The sequence below is a fragment of the Podarcis vaucheri genome, assembly GCF_965113315.1.
Source record: "Podarcis vaucheri genome assembly, chromosome: 3".
In the NCBI taxonomy this organism is placed as follows: domain Eukaryota; kingdom Metazoa; phylum Chordata; class Lepidosauria; order Squamata; family Lacertidae; genus Podarcis; species Podarcis vaucheri.
Genome location: NC_138761.1, coordinates 3,336,669 through 3,352,811, shown reverse-complemented (window position 1 = coordinate 3,352,811; position 16,143 = coordinate 3,336,669). Strand labels below are relative to the sequence as shown.

General features: G+C 49.2%; 1 protein-coding gene across 6 annotated transcripts in view; it reads right to left on the bottom strand.

The window, feature by feature from the left end:
- The window catches only part of PTK2B (protein tyrosine kinase 2 beta), a 120,089-nt gene that overhangs the window by 21,393 nt on the left and 82,553 nt on the right, over positions 1 to 16,143 (bottom strand). For all 6 annotated transcript variants that reach the window (XM_082217382.1, XM_082217385.1, XM_082217386.1 and 3 more), the window contains 9 exons: positions 13,219 to 13,258; positions 12,638 to 12,684; positions 11,976 to 12,029; positions 9,826 to 9,923; positions 8,696 to 8,780; positions 7,689 to 7,789; positions 6,224 to 6,339; positions 2,997 to 3,097; positions 176 to 265 (listed from right to left, as the gene is read on the bottom strand). In XM_082217382.1, coding sequence (XP_082073508.1) covers positions 176 to 265; positions 2,997 to 3,097; positions 6,224 to 6,339; positions 7,689 to 7,789; positions 8,696 to 8,780; positions 9,826 to 9,923; positions 11,976 to 12,029; positions 12,638 to 12,684; positions 13,219 to 13,258 — 732 coding nt within the window. The remainder of the gene's footprint in view (positions 1 to 175; positions 266 to 2,996; positions 3,098 to 6,223; positions 6,340 to 7,688; positions 7,790 to 8,695; positions 8,781 to 9,825; positions 9,924 to 11,975; positions 12,030 to 12,637; positions 12,685 to 13,218; positions 13,259 to 16,143) is intronic.

Genomic DNA, 16,143 nt, shown 5'->3' with positions numbered 1-16,143 from the left:
CCCTTATGAGTTTGAGTTTGTAATCTCTTTTTGAGTTTGTAATCCTTGTCAGAATATGTACTTTTGAATGGATTAGTTTTTGTTACTATTGACTATTGATTTGCGAGTAGGGACAACTCCCACTATTGGAACTTATATTGGCCAGAGTTCTTGTCGTCTCCCAGCAGACACTCACCGAACATCCAAACGTCACTGGCAGAGGTGAACCGGCGGAAGTTGATGGACTCTGGGGCCATCCACTTGATGGGCAGGCGAGTCACCGAGGCTGGGTTGAGAAAGGCGAGGGGGGGGGGGGGAAGCGGTGAAAGATCAGAGCCAGTTATTCCCAAAGCACAGGCAAGCCAGCAAGGTTACAACTGAGCGGAGGCTTCTGCATTCGCTATATTTTTGATTGCTGCATTTTCAATCTTTTAAAAACACATTTTTATTGTTTGACACAACATTCCATCTCCATGTGGCCCTCAAATATAGGAGCAGCTCTAAAGCGTATCAGGCAGGGAACCTTCCGCAGTCCTATCTGGAGATGTGAGGAATCGGACCTCAGACGTTTTGCATGCCCTCCCCAAATCAAATGGCTTTGCAGTACGGAAGTCCTCCAGCCTGCTGTTGTTCTAGATTCTAAAGGTCTCGCTTCAGGCCAAGCGTATGAATAAAGATAAAGGGACCCCTGACTGTTAGGTCCAGTCGCAGACGACTCTGGGGTTGCGGCGCTCATCTAGCTTTCCTGGCTGAGGGAGCCGGCGTACAGCTTCCGGGTCATGTGGCCAACAGGACTAAGCCACTTCTGGCAAACCAGAGCAGTGCACGGAAATGCTGTTTACATTCTCTCTGGAGTGGTACCTATTTATCTACTTGCACTTTGACGTGCTTTCGAACTGCTAGGTTGGCAGGAGCAGGGACTGAGCAACGGGAGCTCACCCCGTCATGGGGATTCGAACCGCTGACCTTCTGATCAGCAAGTCCTAGGCTCTGTGGTTTAACCCACAGCGCCACCCACGTCCGCAAATACCCACCACCGAATACCCGTGTATATGAGCAATGGTTGTTTGGGGACCCTTTCTGGTCCTGGGACTTCCCACCCATTTAACTAGAGATGCTGAAGACTGGTCCCCAAACCTTCACATGGGAAGCAAGCGCCCTACCAAATAAACAAACTGAATCCCACATTTTTGAACCTGGGTGCAGGCCACAGCTGAGCTGCCCTGCAGTGCTGACATGCCCAGAGGAGCTGGCCTCACAAAAAACTGCCTTTTTCAGCTGGCAGGGACATCCCAAGGCCTTGGGTGGAGGCCTTTTCCCACCTGGTTACCCAATAATTTTGGTGAGAAGGCCAGTAGCTCAGCCGCAGAACATCAGCTTTGCCTTCAGATGGTCTCAGCGTCAATCCCAATGACATCTTCCAGTAGGGCTGTGATTGTCACCTGCCTGAATCCCTGGAGAGCCACTGCCAGGGAGTGCAGAAAATACTGCGCTAAGATGTACATGCTCAATTATGTGGCGGCTTCCTGTGTTACTGCACCAATCCTTTGCACTTGAGATGTTGGGCACGTGAATTGGGCATCTTTTCGATGCACCAGCGAGGGTCAAATTCAGCATGTGCAGCAAACACAAGCAGTGGCCAGGCGGACTTTAATTACATGCATGCAACATACGATATGAAACGATAATCTTTATCATGATTTTCCCATACAGAACAACGAAATCTCCATCAGACATTCAAAAACCAACAAGCCTGCTGTCCCAGCCTGGTTAACACCCTAAAAACTCTGACCCCCCCCATAATTAAATACAAGAGACTACCTTACACTCTGTTCTGGGGAATATTGCGTACAGTCGCACCTTGGTTGCCGAACAGCTTAGTTGTCGAACAAATCGGCTCCCAAACGTTGCAAACCCGGAAGTAACGTGTTCCAGTTTGCAAACATTTTTTGGAAGCCAAGTGTCCGACGCAGCTTGGATTAAATTCAAAAACCAAGGTATGGCTGTACTGTTTTAGTCATATTCAATGGCATTGCATATATACTGCAAATTGCTTTGAGACTTTTTTTGGGTAATACAATACACTCACATTTGACTTGCGCTGATCCATTCATATGATACGATACATTCATTCATTTCATGCTCTTTATTCAGCTCATAGTGGTGAGGAGGAATGAATGAAAGTCCCCTCACAGTATCTGCTTTATATACATTATTTACACAATGGGCTGCACATGATTGGCTAATTCCGGAATTCTACTGTAAGCCAATCAGGTTGTGGATTCACTTCTATCTGGAGCAGGATTGGGTGGTTCCTGCCAACCAGTCATACTGCTGCATTGTTCTAGGACCAATCAGACTGCTGCATTCTGAATCCTATTGTTCTAGGACCAATCAGACTGCTGCAGTTTGGATCCTATTCAATTCAGTACATAACAGATATCTTTATCATTGTACCATACAGGACAACAAAATTGAAAAGTCTACATAAGACATTCAGAAACCAACAAGCCTGCTATCCCAGCTATCCCTACCTGGTTAGCCCCCTAAAAACTCTGATACCCCATTTTAAAATACAATATACTCCCATAGAGACTCCTTACACTGTGTTTAAAACCAAAATCGCATTTGGATAGAAACTGTTTCTCAGGCGGCTAGTCCTAGTCATTATAACCCTGTACCTTCTTCCAGAAGGCAGAAGCTGAAAGAGATCCTTTCCGGGGTGCGCACTATCTTGCGCTATCTCTGCAGCTTTTTTATGGCACCTGGAAGCATAGATTTGATCCAAGGTGGGAAGAGTGCACCCAATTATTCTCTCCGCAGTCTTTACAACCCTGGACAGCATTGTTTTTCCCCTGACCGTGCAGCTCCCAAACCACACACACAGACCACGCTCAACAGTACAATGGTAAAAATGCCATCAACAGGTTCTTTGAGATATTATTTTTCTGGGGGATTCTCAGAAAATATAACCATTCAGCCTGGAGCTCTGGGACACCCCCAACCCCCCTCCTTACCTTTGTAATACTCGTCATCCTCAATGTATCTGGAGAGCCCAAAATCTCCCAGTTTGACGCACTCGTGAGAAGCCACCAGTACATTCCGGACAGCGATGTCCCTGCAGGTGACAAGGTGAGATTGGCCACTTCTTTTCTGGGAGGTGGAGGGGGGGCAATAGGTATGATGGGGGGGTGGATCAGAAGTGCCTGAGCACACATGCCATGGTGGGACCCCCGGGTCATCTATCGCTCACCGATAAGATAAGACAGCCAGCATAGTGGTTAGAGCACTAAACTAGGACTTGGGAGAAGAGGGTTCGATTCCCTACTCAGCCACGAAGCTCATGGAATGACCTCATTCAGTCACTTGCTCTCAGCCTGTGAGGACAAAACAGGGAGAACTACGGAAGCCAACTTAAGGACCTTGGCAACAGGACTGCTCAAGGTGCCCCGCCTATAAAATTGGAGAAATCAAGAGATACTGTATTTTTTGCCCTATAGGACTCACTTTCCCCCCTCCAAAAATGAAGGGGAAATGTGTGTGCGTCCTATGGGGCGAATGCAGGCTTTCGCTGAAGCCTGGAGAGCGAGAGGGGTCAGTGTGCACCGACCCCTCTCGCTCTCCGGGCTTCAGGAAGCTCTGCGCAACCCTCGGGAGACCGGCTCCCGATGGCTGCGCAGAGCTGCCTGCAGTCCCGGGCTCAGCGCACTTCTCCCCATCGCCAGCCCCACAAGCTCGGGGGACAGCGGGGAGGCAGAGCGTGCCTTCCCACTGTTCCCCAACCTGGTTCTACCAGCCCCACACCTGGGGGGAAAATAATTTTTTTCTTCTTTATTTCCCCCCAAAAAAACTAGGTGCGTCCTATGGGCCAGTGCGTCCTATGGGGCGCAAAATACAGCATATAGCTGCACCGGCAACATATCTCTTCTTTCTCGTATCCAAAAATGCAAGAAGGGCCTTTACACTCGCCAGAAGCTCGGCTCTGCCCTTGCTGGTTCTGGAAGGAGCCTTTTAAAAAGTCCCATAAACTCAGAGACTTTGCGCCTGTTCATTGGGGGAGATAGGAAGCTCAGAGCACTTGTTCTTTAGATGTCCCTTTTATGAAGAGGCACGTAGTGAGACCATTGATCCCCTGCTGGTGAGGCTCACTGACCTCCCGGAAAAGCAAAAATTCAACCTTCTCCTGTTCGACAAAGATCAGAAAATGACCCAGGTGGGACTTCCGGTCAGCACCAGCGACTAATGGCGGATTCCCTCTGAGCTCCGGAGGGGATCTGCTCCGTGGGACTGGGTCTTGCCGCTGCGGCAAAGTGGGGACCCTAAAAAACCACAGGCGGTGAAGCCTGTGAGCGAGGAGACTCGGCGGGCACCATTTGCGCCCCCCTTCTCAACCTTCTCCTGTTCAACAAAGATCAGAAAATGACCCAGATGGTCGCCAGATTCTGTGCACAGATCTGTAGGCGCAGACCATCTTGCGACCCAAACTAGTTTGTTAAGAAAATCCCCAAACTCGGTTCCAGGGGTAACTCTGGGTCAGCTCTCTGTGGTAGTTTATCTTAAGGTTTTAACTGTCTATATGCTTATCGCATTTATAAATTTTAATTTTATTTAAAAAGGTCCTTGGAGGAAAAGTGAGATACAAATGTTGTTGTTGTTGACATTTGTCTGTCTCGGGAGACAACAGAAGAGTTTGCCTTTGGCGGTGAAGTCAAGCCATTGTCTCCCAAAAATGTTACACATTACTTGGGAAGGCAGGCAAACTAAGGCTAGTGTACTGGAAGAAGCAAAGATCACCAGTGTCAAAGAAATGATTCTTTAACTTCGTTGGACAGGTCATGTTGTGCGGATGCCTGATGATCGTCTTCCAAAGCAGCTACTCTATTCCGAACTTAGAAATGGAAAGCGTAATGCTGGTGGTCAACAAAAGAGGTTTAAAGGCTGTCTCAAGGCAAATCTTTAAAAATGTAGTATAAACACCGACAACTGGGAAACACTGGCCTGCGAGTGCTCCAGTTGGAGAACAGCCTTCACCAAAGGTGTCCTGGGCTTTGAAGATACTCAAACTCAGGACGCAAGGGAGAAATGTACTAAGAGGAAGGCATGCGTGGCAAACCCTCACCATGATCAACTCCCACCTGGAAACCAATGTCCCCACTGTGGAAGGATGTGTGGATCCAGAATTGGCCTCCACAGTCACTTACGGACTCACTGTTAAGACCGTGTTCATGGAAGACAATCTTACTCAGCTACGGGTGATTGCTAAACAAGAAGAAGACGCAAGTGACCTCTCTGTGGTGCACGTCTGGAGGTCCTGGGAGAGAGACTTCCATCCTGAGCAGTGCACCTGTGCATGTGCATAGCTCCTTGCGCATGACCCCAATGCTCTCCCCACTGGAGTTTATGTCATCAAATCCACTCTAGACCCGCCCACCCTGCAAATCAGGCTCTGCCAGCAATTCCACTGGGAGTTGTCTCCAATTCAGTTTCTTGATTTATCCCCCACATTCCTCCTCTAACTACAGAACTATCTGAGATGCCTTTTCTGGTACCCAGGGCTGCTCTGCATCCTTGCCTCACAGAGGAACACAGGTAGGGTCCGTCTGGTGCCAATAAGAAGTCTGGGCTTTCTCGATTTCTCAGAGATGATGGGTGGCTGTTTGCGGAGAGGCCCAGGTACGCAAGTTTGGCATTGCGAAAACGTGTCTCTGATACATGCCACTCTTCCGCTGCCCTTGTGGGGCTGGCAGCGGCGTAGCATGGGTTGTCAGCACCCGGGGCAAGGCAAGTAATTTGCGCCCCCTAACCTGGGGCAAGGCAAGTAATTTGCGCCCCCTAACCCGGGGCAAGGCAAGTAATTTGCGCCCCCTAACCCCTAACCTGCCGCCGCTGCCAGCTTCTTCTTGCTGCTGCCTGGTCTGGTCTGGTGTGGTTCTCTCCCGCGCTCAGCGCTGCACTGGGCGGCCGCTGCACTGTCCCTCCCCCAGGTAGTCCCTTGCTCTCTCTCCGCACCGCACGTCTGGCACCCACCCCCTCCACAGTGGGCGGCGACCCAGCGGCTCAGATCGGATTCGCACAGCCAGCACTGCAGTGAGAGAGAGTGAGTGAGCCAGGTAGGGGCAGAGAGCTGCGAGTGCGAGCGTGCCCCCGAGATGTTGCGCCCAGTGCGGCCGGCACCCCCTGCACCCCCACGCTACGCCACTGGGGGCTTCCTCCGTGGGGTGGGGGCGAAGTGCCCTTCTCGTACCTGTGCACACAGTTGATGGCTTCCAAGTAGGCCATAGCTTTGCCAAGCTGCAAGGTGTAGAGGATGAGGGTCTGCACCTTCAGCGACGCCTTGTTCTGCTCCAGGTAGCGTCCCAGCTGAAGCGGGAAGAAGGAAGGATGAGGGAGAGGAGAGTCACTTTCAAAATGCCCCTCCCTAGGAGAGACCCCTCCATCAATCCCCCTTCCTCCTCACTTCAGTAGGGCAGGGAGAAAATAAACTTTACTGAATAATTGGAACAGAACTGCAGGTAACTTGAAAAGGAAGAAACAAAGGGGGTTTTGCCTGTTTAGGGGCAGGGCTTGCTGAGAACAGGGCTAGATTCAGCTAAAGATAATAATGAAAATAATGAAAATAAAACAGTGGTACCTCCGGTTGTGGGCGGGATCAGCTCTGGAGGCATAGCTGTCAACGTTTCCCTTTTTCAAAGGGAAATTCCCTTATTCCAAATAGGATTCCTCGCAAGAAAAGGGAAAAGTTGACAGCCATGTCCGGAGGTCCGGCTGGAGCCCGAGGTTTTTGCAACCGGAGGTCTACTTCTGCACATGCAGCAAAACCTGGAAAAATACTTCTGGGTTTGCTGCTTTTGCATCCCGAAGTTTACGTAACCAGAGGGTTACGTAAACGGAGGTACTACTGTAATAATAATTATTATTATTATTATTATTATTATTATTATTATTATTATTATACCCCACCCATCTGGATGGGTTTCCCTAGCCACTCTGAGTGGCTCCCAACAGAATATTAAAAACACGATAAAGCAAACATTAAAAACTTCCCTAAACAGAGGTGCCTTCAGATGTCTTCTAAAAGTTTGGTAGTTATTTTTCTCTTTGACATCTGGTGGGAGGGAGTTCCACAGGGCGGGTGCCACCACCGAGAAGGCCCTTTGCCTGGTTCCCTGTAACCTCACTTCTTGCAGGGAGGGAACCCCCAGAAGGCCCTCGGTGCTGGACCTCAGCGTCCGGGCTGAACAATGGGGGTGGAGACGCTCCTTTGGGTCTACTGGGCCAAGCCTGTTTAGGGCTTTCAAGCACCAACACTTTGAATTGTGCTCAGAAACGTACTGGGAGCCAATGTCGGTCTCTCAAGACCAGTGTTATATAGTATTGGCGGCCACTCCCAGTCACCAGTCTGGCTGCCGCATTCTGGATTAGTTGTAGTTTCTAGGTCACCTTCAAAGGTAGCCCCACGTAGATCCAGAGAGAAAGTTTTCTCGTAGCTAGACAGCCCATCAGAGCACGTTCTGCCCCACCAAACGTCATGCGACTTTCTCTGATGCTCAGCAACCCCTCAGCCCTCTCGGCCAGCTGACTTACAGGCAACAGAGTTAACCCTTGAGTTACAAACTGAATGATCCCTGCTACTGCACTTTCAACAATGCCCCGCTTCCTGGGTTGGTCACACCTGCTTCCTCCTCGGCTCTCGGCTCTGTGCCTCTCACCTCTCCGTAAGGGTAGAGCTCCATCACAATCCAGGTGGGCTCCTCCTCGGTGATGCCAATGAGCTTCACAATGTGGGGGTGGTCCATTTTCTTCATCAGCACTGTGGATGAAGGCGCACTTAACGTTATGCTCACTCCTTCAAATGGAAACCCAAAGGATCACCTCTCCCTATATGGCGGAGGGGGCTTTTCAGCCTGAGTGAGGCCCACATTCCCTTCTAGGCAATCCTTGGAGTGGGGGGCTAGTTACAGTGGGCTAGTTTCTGCACCCACCCACTCCTTTCTATCAACCTTCCTTGGAGGTTTTTAAGCAGAGGTTGGAGGGATTCTTGAGCTGTGATTCCTACAATTCAGGGGGTTGGACTAGATGACCCTTGGGACCCACCACTTTCCATGTGAGCCCTTCCACTGCCAAACAGCTCTCACCATCAGAAAAGTTATTCCTGATATTTAGGAATCTCTTTTCTTGCCAGGTGAATTTGCTCAAGCTGCAGAGAACAAGCTTGCTCCACCTTATGTGATATTTGGAGCAGGCTCTCAATAATAATAATAATAATAATAATAATAATAATAATAATAATAATAATTTATTTATACCCCCCCCCCCATCTGGCTGGGTTTCCCCAGCCACTTTGGGCGGCTTCCAACAGAACACTAAAATACAATAACCTATTAAACATTACAAGCTTCCCTAAACAGGGCTGCCTTCAGATGTCTTCTAAAAGTTTGGTAGTTATTTTTCTCTTTGACATCTGATGGAAGGGTGTTCCACAAGGAGGGCGCCACCACCGAGAAGGCCCTCTGCCTGGTTCCCTGTAACTTGGCTTCTCGTAGCGAGGGAACCGCCAGAAGATGGATGTGGAGACGCTCCTTCAGGTATACTAGACTCTTATCCAGGCTAAATGCCCCCAGATCCCTCAACCATTCCTCATACGTTGATCTTGGTCGCCCTCCTCTGCACACCTCCCACCTGTCTCTAGTGGGTGCCTGCCTGCCTGCCTTCGTACCTGCTTCACTCATGAACTTCTCCTTGTTCTCAGCTGTACAGTCCTTCTTGCAGGTCTTGACGGCCACGCTGACCCGGTCTCCACTCTGGAATGAGAGGCGGACTCAAAGCTCGGCTGAAGCTAAGCAGGGCAGACGGCAGGGTTTGCAGGCCGACTTAAATCCAGCCAAATGCATGGGAGCTGGAAAGCATGAGTGCCCATCCTTGCAGAGGGCGCACGCGCAAATCTCTGCACATATAAGAAGATCCCTCCTGGGTCAAAGCAAAGACCCATCTAACACAGCATTCTGGATTTCCACAGTGCCCAGTCAAATGCTTGTAGGAAGCCCAAAAGCAGGACAGGGAATAAACAGTGCCTCCTCGCAACCCAATATTAAGAGATAGACTCCCCCTGAACATGGAAGTTCCATTGCCCATAGGCATAGCAGGGGAGCTTTCCTCACAATGCAAACATTTTTTTGGGGAGCAATCCCTATTTTTAAAAGTGGGCAGGAACACCCACCTTTCAATCACCTTTCTAATGACATCAGGTGGTTTAAGGAGGAAGACTTGCCTCCCGCCTCCCGTCTTAGCGCTGATCAGAGATATGCCCCTACTTGCTCTTGGATAGTAAAAGGCACAAACACAGGATGATCTCTGAAATCAGTGCTGCAGTTCCACAGCGCTAAGATCAGATTCATGGATAAAGGCTTCCTGCTCTTTCAGTTTACAGCTCGAGAGCAGGCAGAGTCTCACTTCTTGATCTTAGCTCTAAGCGTCACAGCGCTGTCTCCAGTCTTAGCGCTGTGGCATTGGCTGCGAAGATTGAAGATCAAGAGACCTCTGCACCTGATTCCAAATGACGTCAGGTGATTTACAATGGGAGAAGGTTTGCCCCAAAAGGCCTGGCAAGCCAAATTCAGAGGCTTAGCAAGCCTAGGTAGGCCTGTGGCCTGGAAGATCTCCAGTGATGGTATATTGTATAGCAGCCTGCTGCTCTCAAACTCCTGGGATAGTTGACTAGGTAGAGCATGAGACTCTTAATCTCAAGGTTGTGGGTTCAAATCCCACCTGGGGCAAAGGATCGTTACATTGCAGGGGGTTGGACTAGGTGACCCCTGTGGTCCCTTCCATGATTCTATGATGGCTCACCTCGTTGGTGTAAACGCCCTCATAGACCTCTCCAAAGAAACCCTCTCCGAGAATCCGGCCCAGGGCGACATCTTCCCGGGAGATCACAAACTGTTGAGCTGTGGAAGAGAAAGCGTCAACAACACACCAGTTTTAAATGAAGGAAAAAGCACAACTTCCATTAGTATAGACCAGAAAGGGGGGGGGAGACTGTTTGGCCTGCCAGCAACTGCCAGCTCAATAGGGGGTATGGGCAGTAGATTGGTGGCAGTGTGCAGTGGTTAAAGGGTCAAGCTGCTGCTGCTGCTGCTGCTGGAGGAAAAAATGCTCTACTCAGATCTCAGCTCTGCAATGGCACAAACTCACTATGATGGGCTTATGCAAATGACTCTCTTTCAAAACCTTAACTGCCCACTTGCAATTTGGCAATAATCCTACTGGCCACCTCGCAGGTGTGGGAATGTTCAGGGATGCAGGAGAGGATATATTGTTCGATTATAGCCTTTCCAACTTTCCAACTTGTGTTAATAATAATAAGTTAACAAGTTCACAATTTAGCAGAGTAACATTCCCCTTTTTGAACTCGCAGCAGATGCATTTGCTCAGGCTCGCTAAAGCCTCTATAATAACTGCTCTGGTATTTTCCCCTTATTCCCTCATAAGAGATAAGACACGACACAGTCTTCTATAAAAGTATAAAAAGAGTTTACTCACTCACATTCTGTTCACAATCGGATCCCAGAAGGCAGACTTAGCTTAGAAAAGTAACATACACCTGGAAACTATCTCATAAGGAGATAGTCCCTTTGTCCTCTCTTGGAAGCCAAGAGAGCATCTTTGGCTAAGCAGATGTTGCTTCTTCAATGCATGTAGTCAAAAAGAGAGAGATGGCTGCCCTGCCCTGTGCTTTTGTCGTTACCTGCACAGGTGAGGCCACACACACCTCTAGTCATATGCAGAGGAAGTCTGTCCCAGCCCAGAAGGAAACAGGAAGTTGACCTGCTGGCTGGACAAACATTCCTCCCCATGTGTAAACATGTTCACTCTAGGAATGTTGTACTTGACTGCCCTTGTGTGCCACATCCCACAGCAGGGTTGTTGTAAAGCACCATCACCAATATGTAGGGCAAACGGCCATTTCTGCCATCTCCCCTGCGTGTCAGTGTGGTCTGGTATAGTAATAGTAGAAGTGTCAAACGAGGACCTTAGAGAAGAAGGTTCAAATCCACACTTAGCCATGAAGCTCGTTGTGCGACCGAGGCCCAGTCACTGTATCTCAGCCTAACTTACCTCACAGGGTTGTTGTGGAGGTTAAATGAGGAGAGGGAGAACCAAATATGCCACAACTTAAATCTTGGGCGGGGGGGGGTGGTGGAATGTAAATGTAATGAAGGAATACATAAAGAGATGTTTAGCTCCAGTTGCCAGATGTGTGTTTCTGTGTAGCCAGAACTCAGCAAACTGAAAATCCTGGTTTCTTTGAGCTCTGCACTACATTTTTGCTTAAAAAAATACAGTGGTACCTCTGGATGCGAACGGGATCTGTTCCGGAGCCCCGTTCGCATCCAGAAGCGAACACAACCCGGGTCTGCGAGTTGCGATTCGGCGCTTCCGTGCATTGGCGTGACGTCATTTTGAGCGTCTGCGCATGCGCGAGCGGCGAAACCCAGAAGTAACACGCTCCGTTACTTCCAGGTTGCCGCAGAGCGCAACCCGAAAATATTCATCCCAAAGCTACTTCAACCCGAGGTATAACCGTCTTGCACGGCTTTCTGCATTTAGCCTAGCGATGGAAATTTCCTACTGGGACTGCCCCTGCCCTACCCAGTCCCCACGGTCTAGAAATTGTTCCTGTGAGAAGCCACTAAAATTCATTGAAAGCTTTGCATCTTACATTGTGATATGGCCTCTTCTTGTGAACCACATAGGTAGAGATCAGGGGTAGCTAACATGCTACCCTCTCTATGCTGTCGAATGCCTTCTCCCATCAGCCAAAGCAGCTGGCCTGGCCAATGGCCAGGTGCAATAGGAGCTGCAGTCCTCAAACATCTGGAGGGCACCCCCTTAGCCACCCCTGGAACGGATGCCGGAGCCAGTCAACCTCTCCTGTGCCTCAATTCATTCCTAAGAGGACAGAATTAATTCGCAAGTGGTCCAGAAGTTGTACCTACCTCCAGATTTCGGCCGGGATGCTTCGTCTGGAATTTCGGCATAAATATCAGAATCTGGAACAAAGCAGCCCGTTTTAATTGTTAAGCTGTTTTAGTGGGGGCAGATTTTAATTGTGGGTGGTTTGAATATTATTCCACTGTGTATTTTAATTACATGTTGATATAAAATGGGAGGCAGGCCGGAAACATGAGGGCATCCCCACAACCACCTGCCCCTCAAGAACACACCAAAAAGAGTTGTGTTATTTTTATCTTTTGTTTGTAAGCCGCTTTGGGATTTATTTGAATAAAAAGTGGAATAGAAATAGGAAAATAAAACAAAAAAGTTGAAGGAGGCGAGAGAGAGGCATCATCTCTTCTGACATGTACGTGGGTTTTTCTGCCCTCGTTATTGCCTCTAGCCAAACAAGATCTGGCAAGAATTCGTAATGCTTTGTAAACCTGTGCAACCTATTGGGTCAGAGGTGGAAGAAGGACAACAGGATTTGGGTGGGCACAAATTATGCTTCCGTAATTCCACCGACTCTCTGAAAAAGTGCTCCTCCAGTGGCTTCAGATGGATCGAAGCTGCTCTCTCTGGCTCGGCTTGCAATTCATTTTGTTTTTTCCTGAAACAGATAGTCCTCATGGATCGGATGGCAGGAAGACAGGATTCAACTCACCCCCACTGAAGCTCTCTCTCAGCGTGGACCTCCTCTCCTCTATGTGCCTGAGGGTAGAAAGACTCTCCGGTGAATGATATATAATAATAAGAAATTATTATTTATACCCCGCCCACCTGGACAGGAGTGCATGGCGTGCTCTGGTCCATGGGGTCACAAAGAGTCAGACACGACCATAGCTGTCAACCTTCCCTTTTTTTGTGAGAAATTCCCTTATTCCAGTGCCGTTTCCCGCTGCTTCCAGCTACTATCCTGCATTGTTAGATATTCCGTAGACAGTCCCCGGGACAGGTGAGGCTGCTGATCCCTTATTTTCGAATCTGAAAGTTGACAGCTATGGACACGACTAAACGACTAAACAACAACAACAAACAGATGGGCTTCTCTGCCTGTCTGGTGTCTAGATGCACGCCCGACAACTTTGGGGTCCCCCCCCCAAAAGGGCAAGAACTCTGGGCAACCCTTTCCTAAAATAATAAAGCATGAAATTAAACAAAAGTAAAAGTAAAGAGAAAAAGGAAATGTCCCTGGATTCCTTGAAAAAAATCTGGTAACTATGGGTTAGAGGGATTCATACTTACTGTACTGGGACCTGTGGCAGGCTGATCCTCTTATCATTGTCTGTGGAGAAAGAAGAGGGAAAGGAACATCAAGAGAGCACATCATAGCTGTCAACTTTTCCCTTTTCTTGTGAGGAATCCTATTCGGAACAAGGGAATTTCCCTTAAAAAAAGGGAAACATTGACAGCTATGGAGCACATGCGAAACTCAAAGCTTGGGCTCAGCCTCCCCATCTCGCTACTGCTGGCAGATGGGTTCGCTTGCTTCTTTTCTTGCCTCCAAATCACCAGGGACTAGTAGATTTCCCTTACTCCATCCCATTCTTCGCCCAGGTGTTCGTTTGCTCGGTCCCATTATCCTCCCCACCAAACAAACACGAGGCATCTCTAATCTGGATTCTGGAACAGTCAATTGCACAGCCTCCTAGGAGCATTCATGGCCTGACAACGCCAGCCCACCTTCTTACTGATATAGAATCGTAGTGTTGGAAGGGACCCCGAGGGTCATCTAGTCCAACCCCCTCTGAGGCAGGAATCACAGCTCAAGAATCCATGGCAGATGGCCACCCAACCTCTGCTTACAAACCTTCTAGGAAGGAGAGTCCACCACTTCTGGTGGGAGACTGTTCCACTGCTGAAGATGCTCCTATTGTCAGAAAGTTCTTCCTGCTGTTTAGTCGGAATCTCCCTTCTTGTTATTTGAAGCCATGGGTTCGAGTCCTACCCTCCAGAGCAGCAAAAAACAAGCTTGCTCCCTCTTCCACGTGACAGCTCTTAAGCTTTGTGTAGATGGCTCTCCTATCTCCTCTCAGTCTCCTCTTTTCCAGGCTAAATATACCCAGCTCCTTCAACCGTTCCTCATATGGCTTGGTTTCCAGACCCTTGATCATCTCAGTCACCTTCCTCTGCACATGTTCCATGAGGGACCATGAGCATTGATGAAACACAGTGTGCGCTTGCCCATTATCTGATAAAGCCACTTCCGCCCTTCGGAGGATGTGGAGTTGTGGGCTTCACGATCCCACCATGTGCGCGGCAGCTGGAGCCCAGCCCTCGGGCGATGGGGGGAATCCCCGGCCGCGTCACCCCCTGGCCAGCCAATCAGCTGGCTCTGAGGGTGTGGCCTGCCCTATTTAAGGCAGGCGTGGCCAGGGATCTCCCTCTTTCCCGCCTGCCAGCTGTTCCTGCTTTTCCCACCCTTCCACCCTATAAGGTTTTCATTCCTTGACCTTGCCATGGACCTTGGTTGGTCGCTGTTGAGGGGCCTAGTAGGAATTTTTCCACTTGGCAAATTGGCACCAACCACTTGGGTTTCGCCTGCCTCATAGCAAATCGTCACAACTTTCTTGGTATTGGCGGTTAGGCATTGGTATAGTTCTGTAGATGAAAGAGGGGAGGAAGCGCCGTCACCTGCCCCGCATATTGAAGGGTAGTCCGATAAAGGATTCCGGGGGGGTGTGGCCCTGTCCGAAACCTAGGGAGGTGAGGGCCTAAGGCACGCCCCCTATCAGTGACCCCGGGGGAGTTCCTAGTTGATGTGCATCAGCAGGACTCCCCCTACTGGTGGTTAACCCTTCCCAGACTTCAAGCAGACGCACTGGAGTCGGATATAATCGTTTAGGACCAATGCCTAAGCCAATACCGCTCATCACCTGTAACCAATAAAGCTGTGGCCTTATTTAGCCCATTAACCTTAATAATTGTGTCATGTGTCATTATTTCCACCTGGGGCGGTCGCGAACTAGCCACACAACCCAATATTAAGAGATAGACTCCCCCTGAACATGGCAGTTCCATTGAACCTGCCATTGCCCATAGGCATAGGAGGGGAGCTTTCCTCACAAATGCAAACATTTTGGGGGGAGGTGGGGTGGGGGAGTTCCAACAGGATGCTGAGGAGAAAGGGTTAACCCCTATTTTTAAAGGTGGGCAGGAACACCAACGTTCCTGGACCAATGCCTAAGCCAATACCGCTCATCACCTGTAACCAATAAAGCTGTGGCCTTATTTAGCCCATTAACCTTAATAATTGTGTCATGTGTCATTATTTCCACCTGGGGCGGTCGCGAACTAGCCACACAACCCAATATTAAGAGATAGACTCCCCCTGAACATGGCAGTTCCATTGAACCTGCCATTGCCCATAGGCATAGGAGGGGAGCTTTCCTCACAAATGCAAACATTTTGGGGGGAGGTGGGGTGGGGGAGTTCCAACAGGATGCTGAGGAGAAAGGGTTAACCCCTATTTTTAAAGGTGGGCAGGAACACCAACGTTCCTGGACCAATGCCTAAGCCAATACCGCTCATCACCTGTAACCAATAAAGCTGTGGCCTTATTTAGCCCATTAACCTTAATAATTGTGTCATGTGTCATTATTTCCACCTGGGGCGGTCGCGAACTAGCCACACAACCCAATATTAAGAGATAGACTCCCCCTGAACATGGCAGTTCCATTGAACCTGCCATTGCCCATAGGCATAGGAGGGGAGCTTTCCTCACAAATGCAAACATTTTGGGGGGAGGTGGGGTGGGGGAGTTCCAACAGGATGCTGAGGAGAAAGGGTTAACCCCTATTTTTAAAGGTGGGCAGGAACACCAACGTTCCTGGACCAATGCCTAAGCCAATACCGCTCATCACCTGTAACCAATAAAGTTGTGGCCTTATTTAGCCCATTGACCTTAATAATTGTGTCATGTGTCATTATTTCCACTGGGGGGGGGGACTCGCCACGCAATTACAAACAAAGGCATCAAGGCCCCCTTTTTGATCTTTTCATATGAACCTAAGAAGAACGTGCTGGATCAGGCCAATGGACCATCTTGGAACAGCATCATGTTCTCACAGTGGCCAACTAGATGCCCGAAAGGAAAAGCTGGATTTCAGCACAATAATTTTATCTCCTCCCTGTGGTTTCCAGCAACTGGTATTCAGTAGCCACCAACTG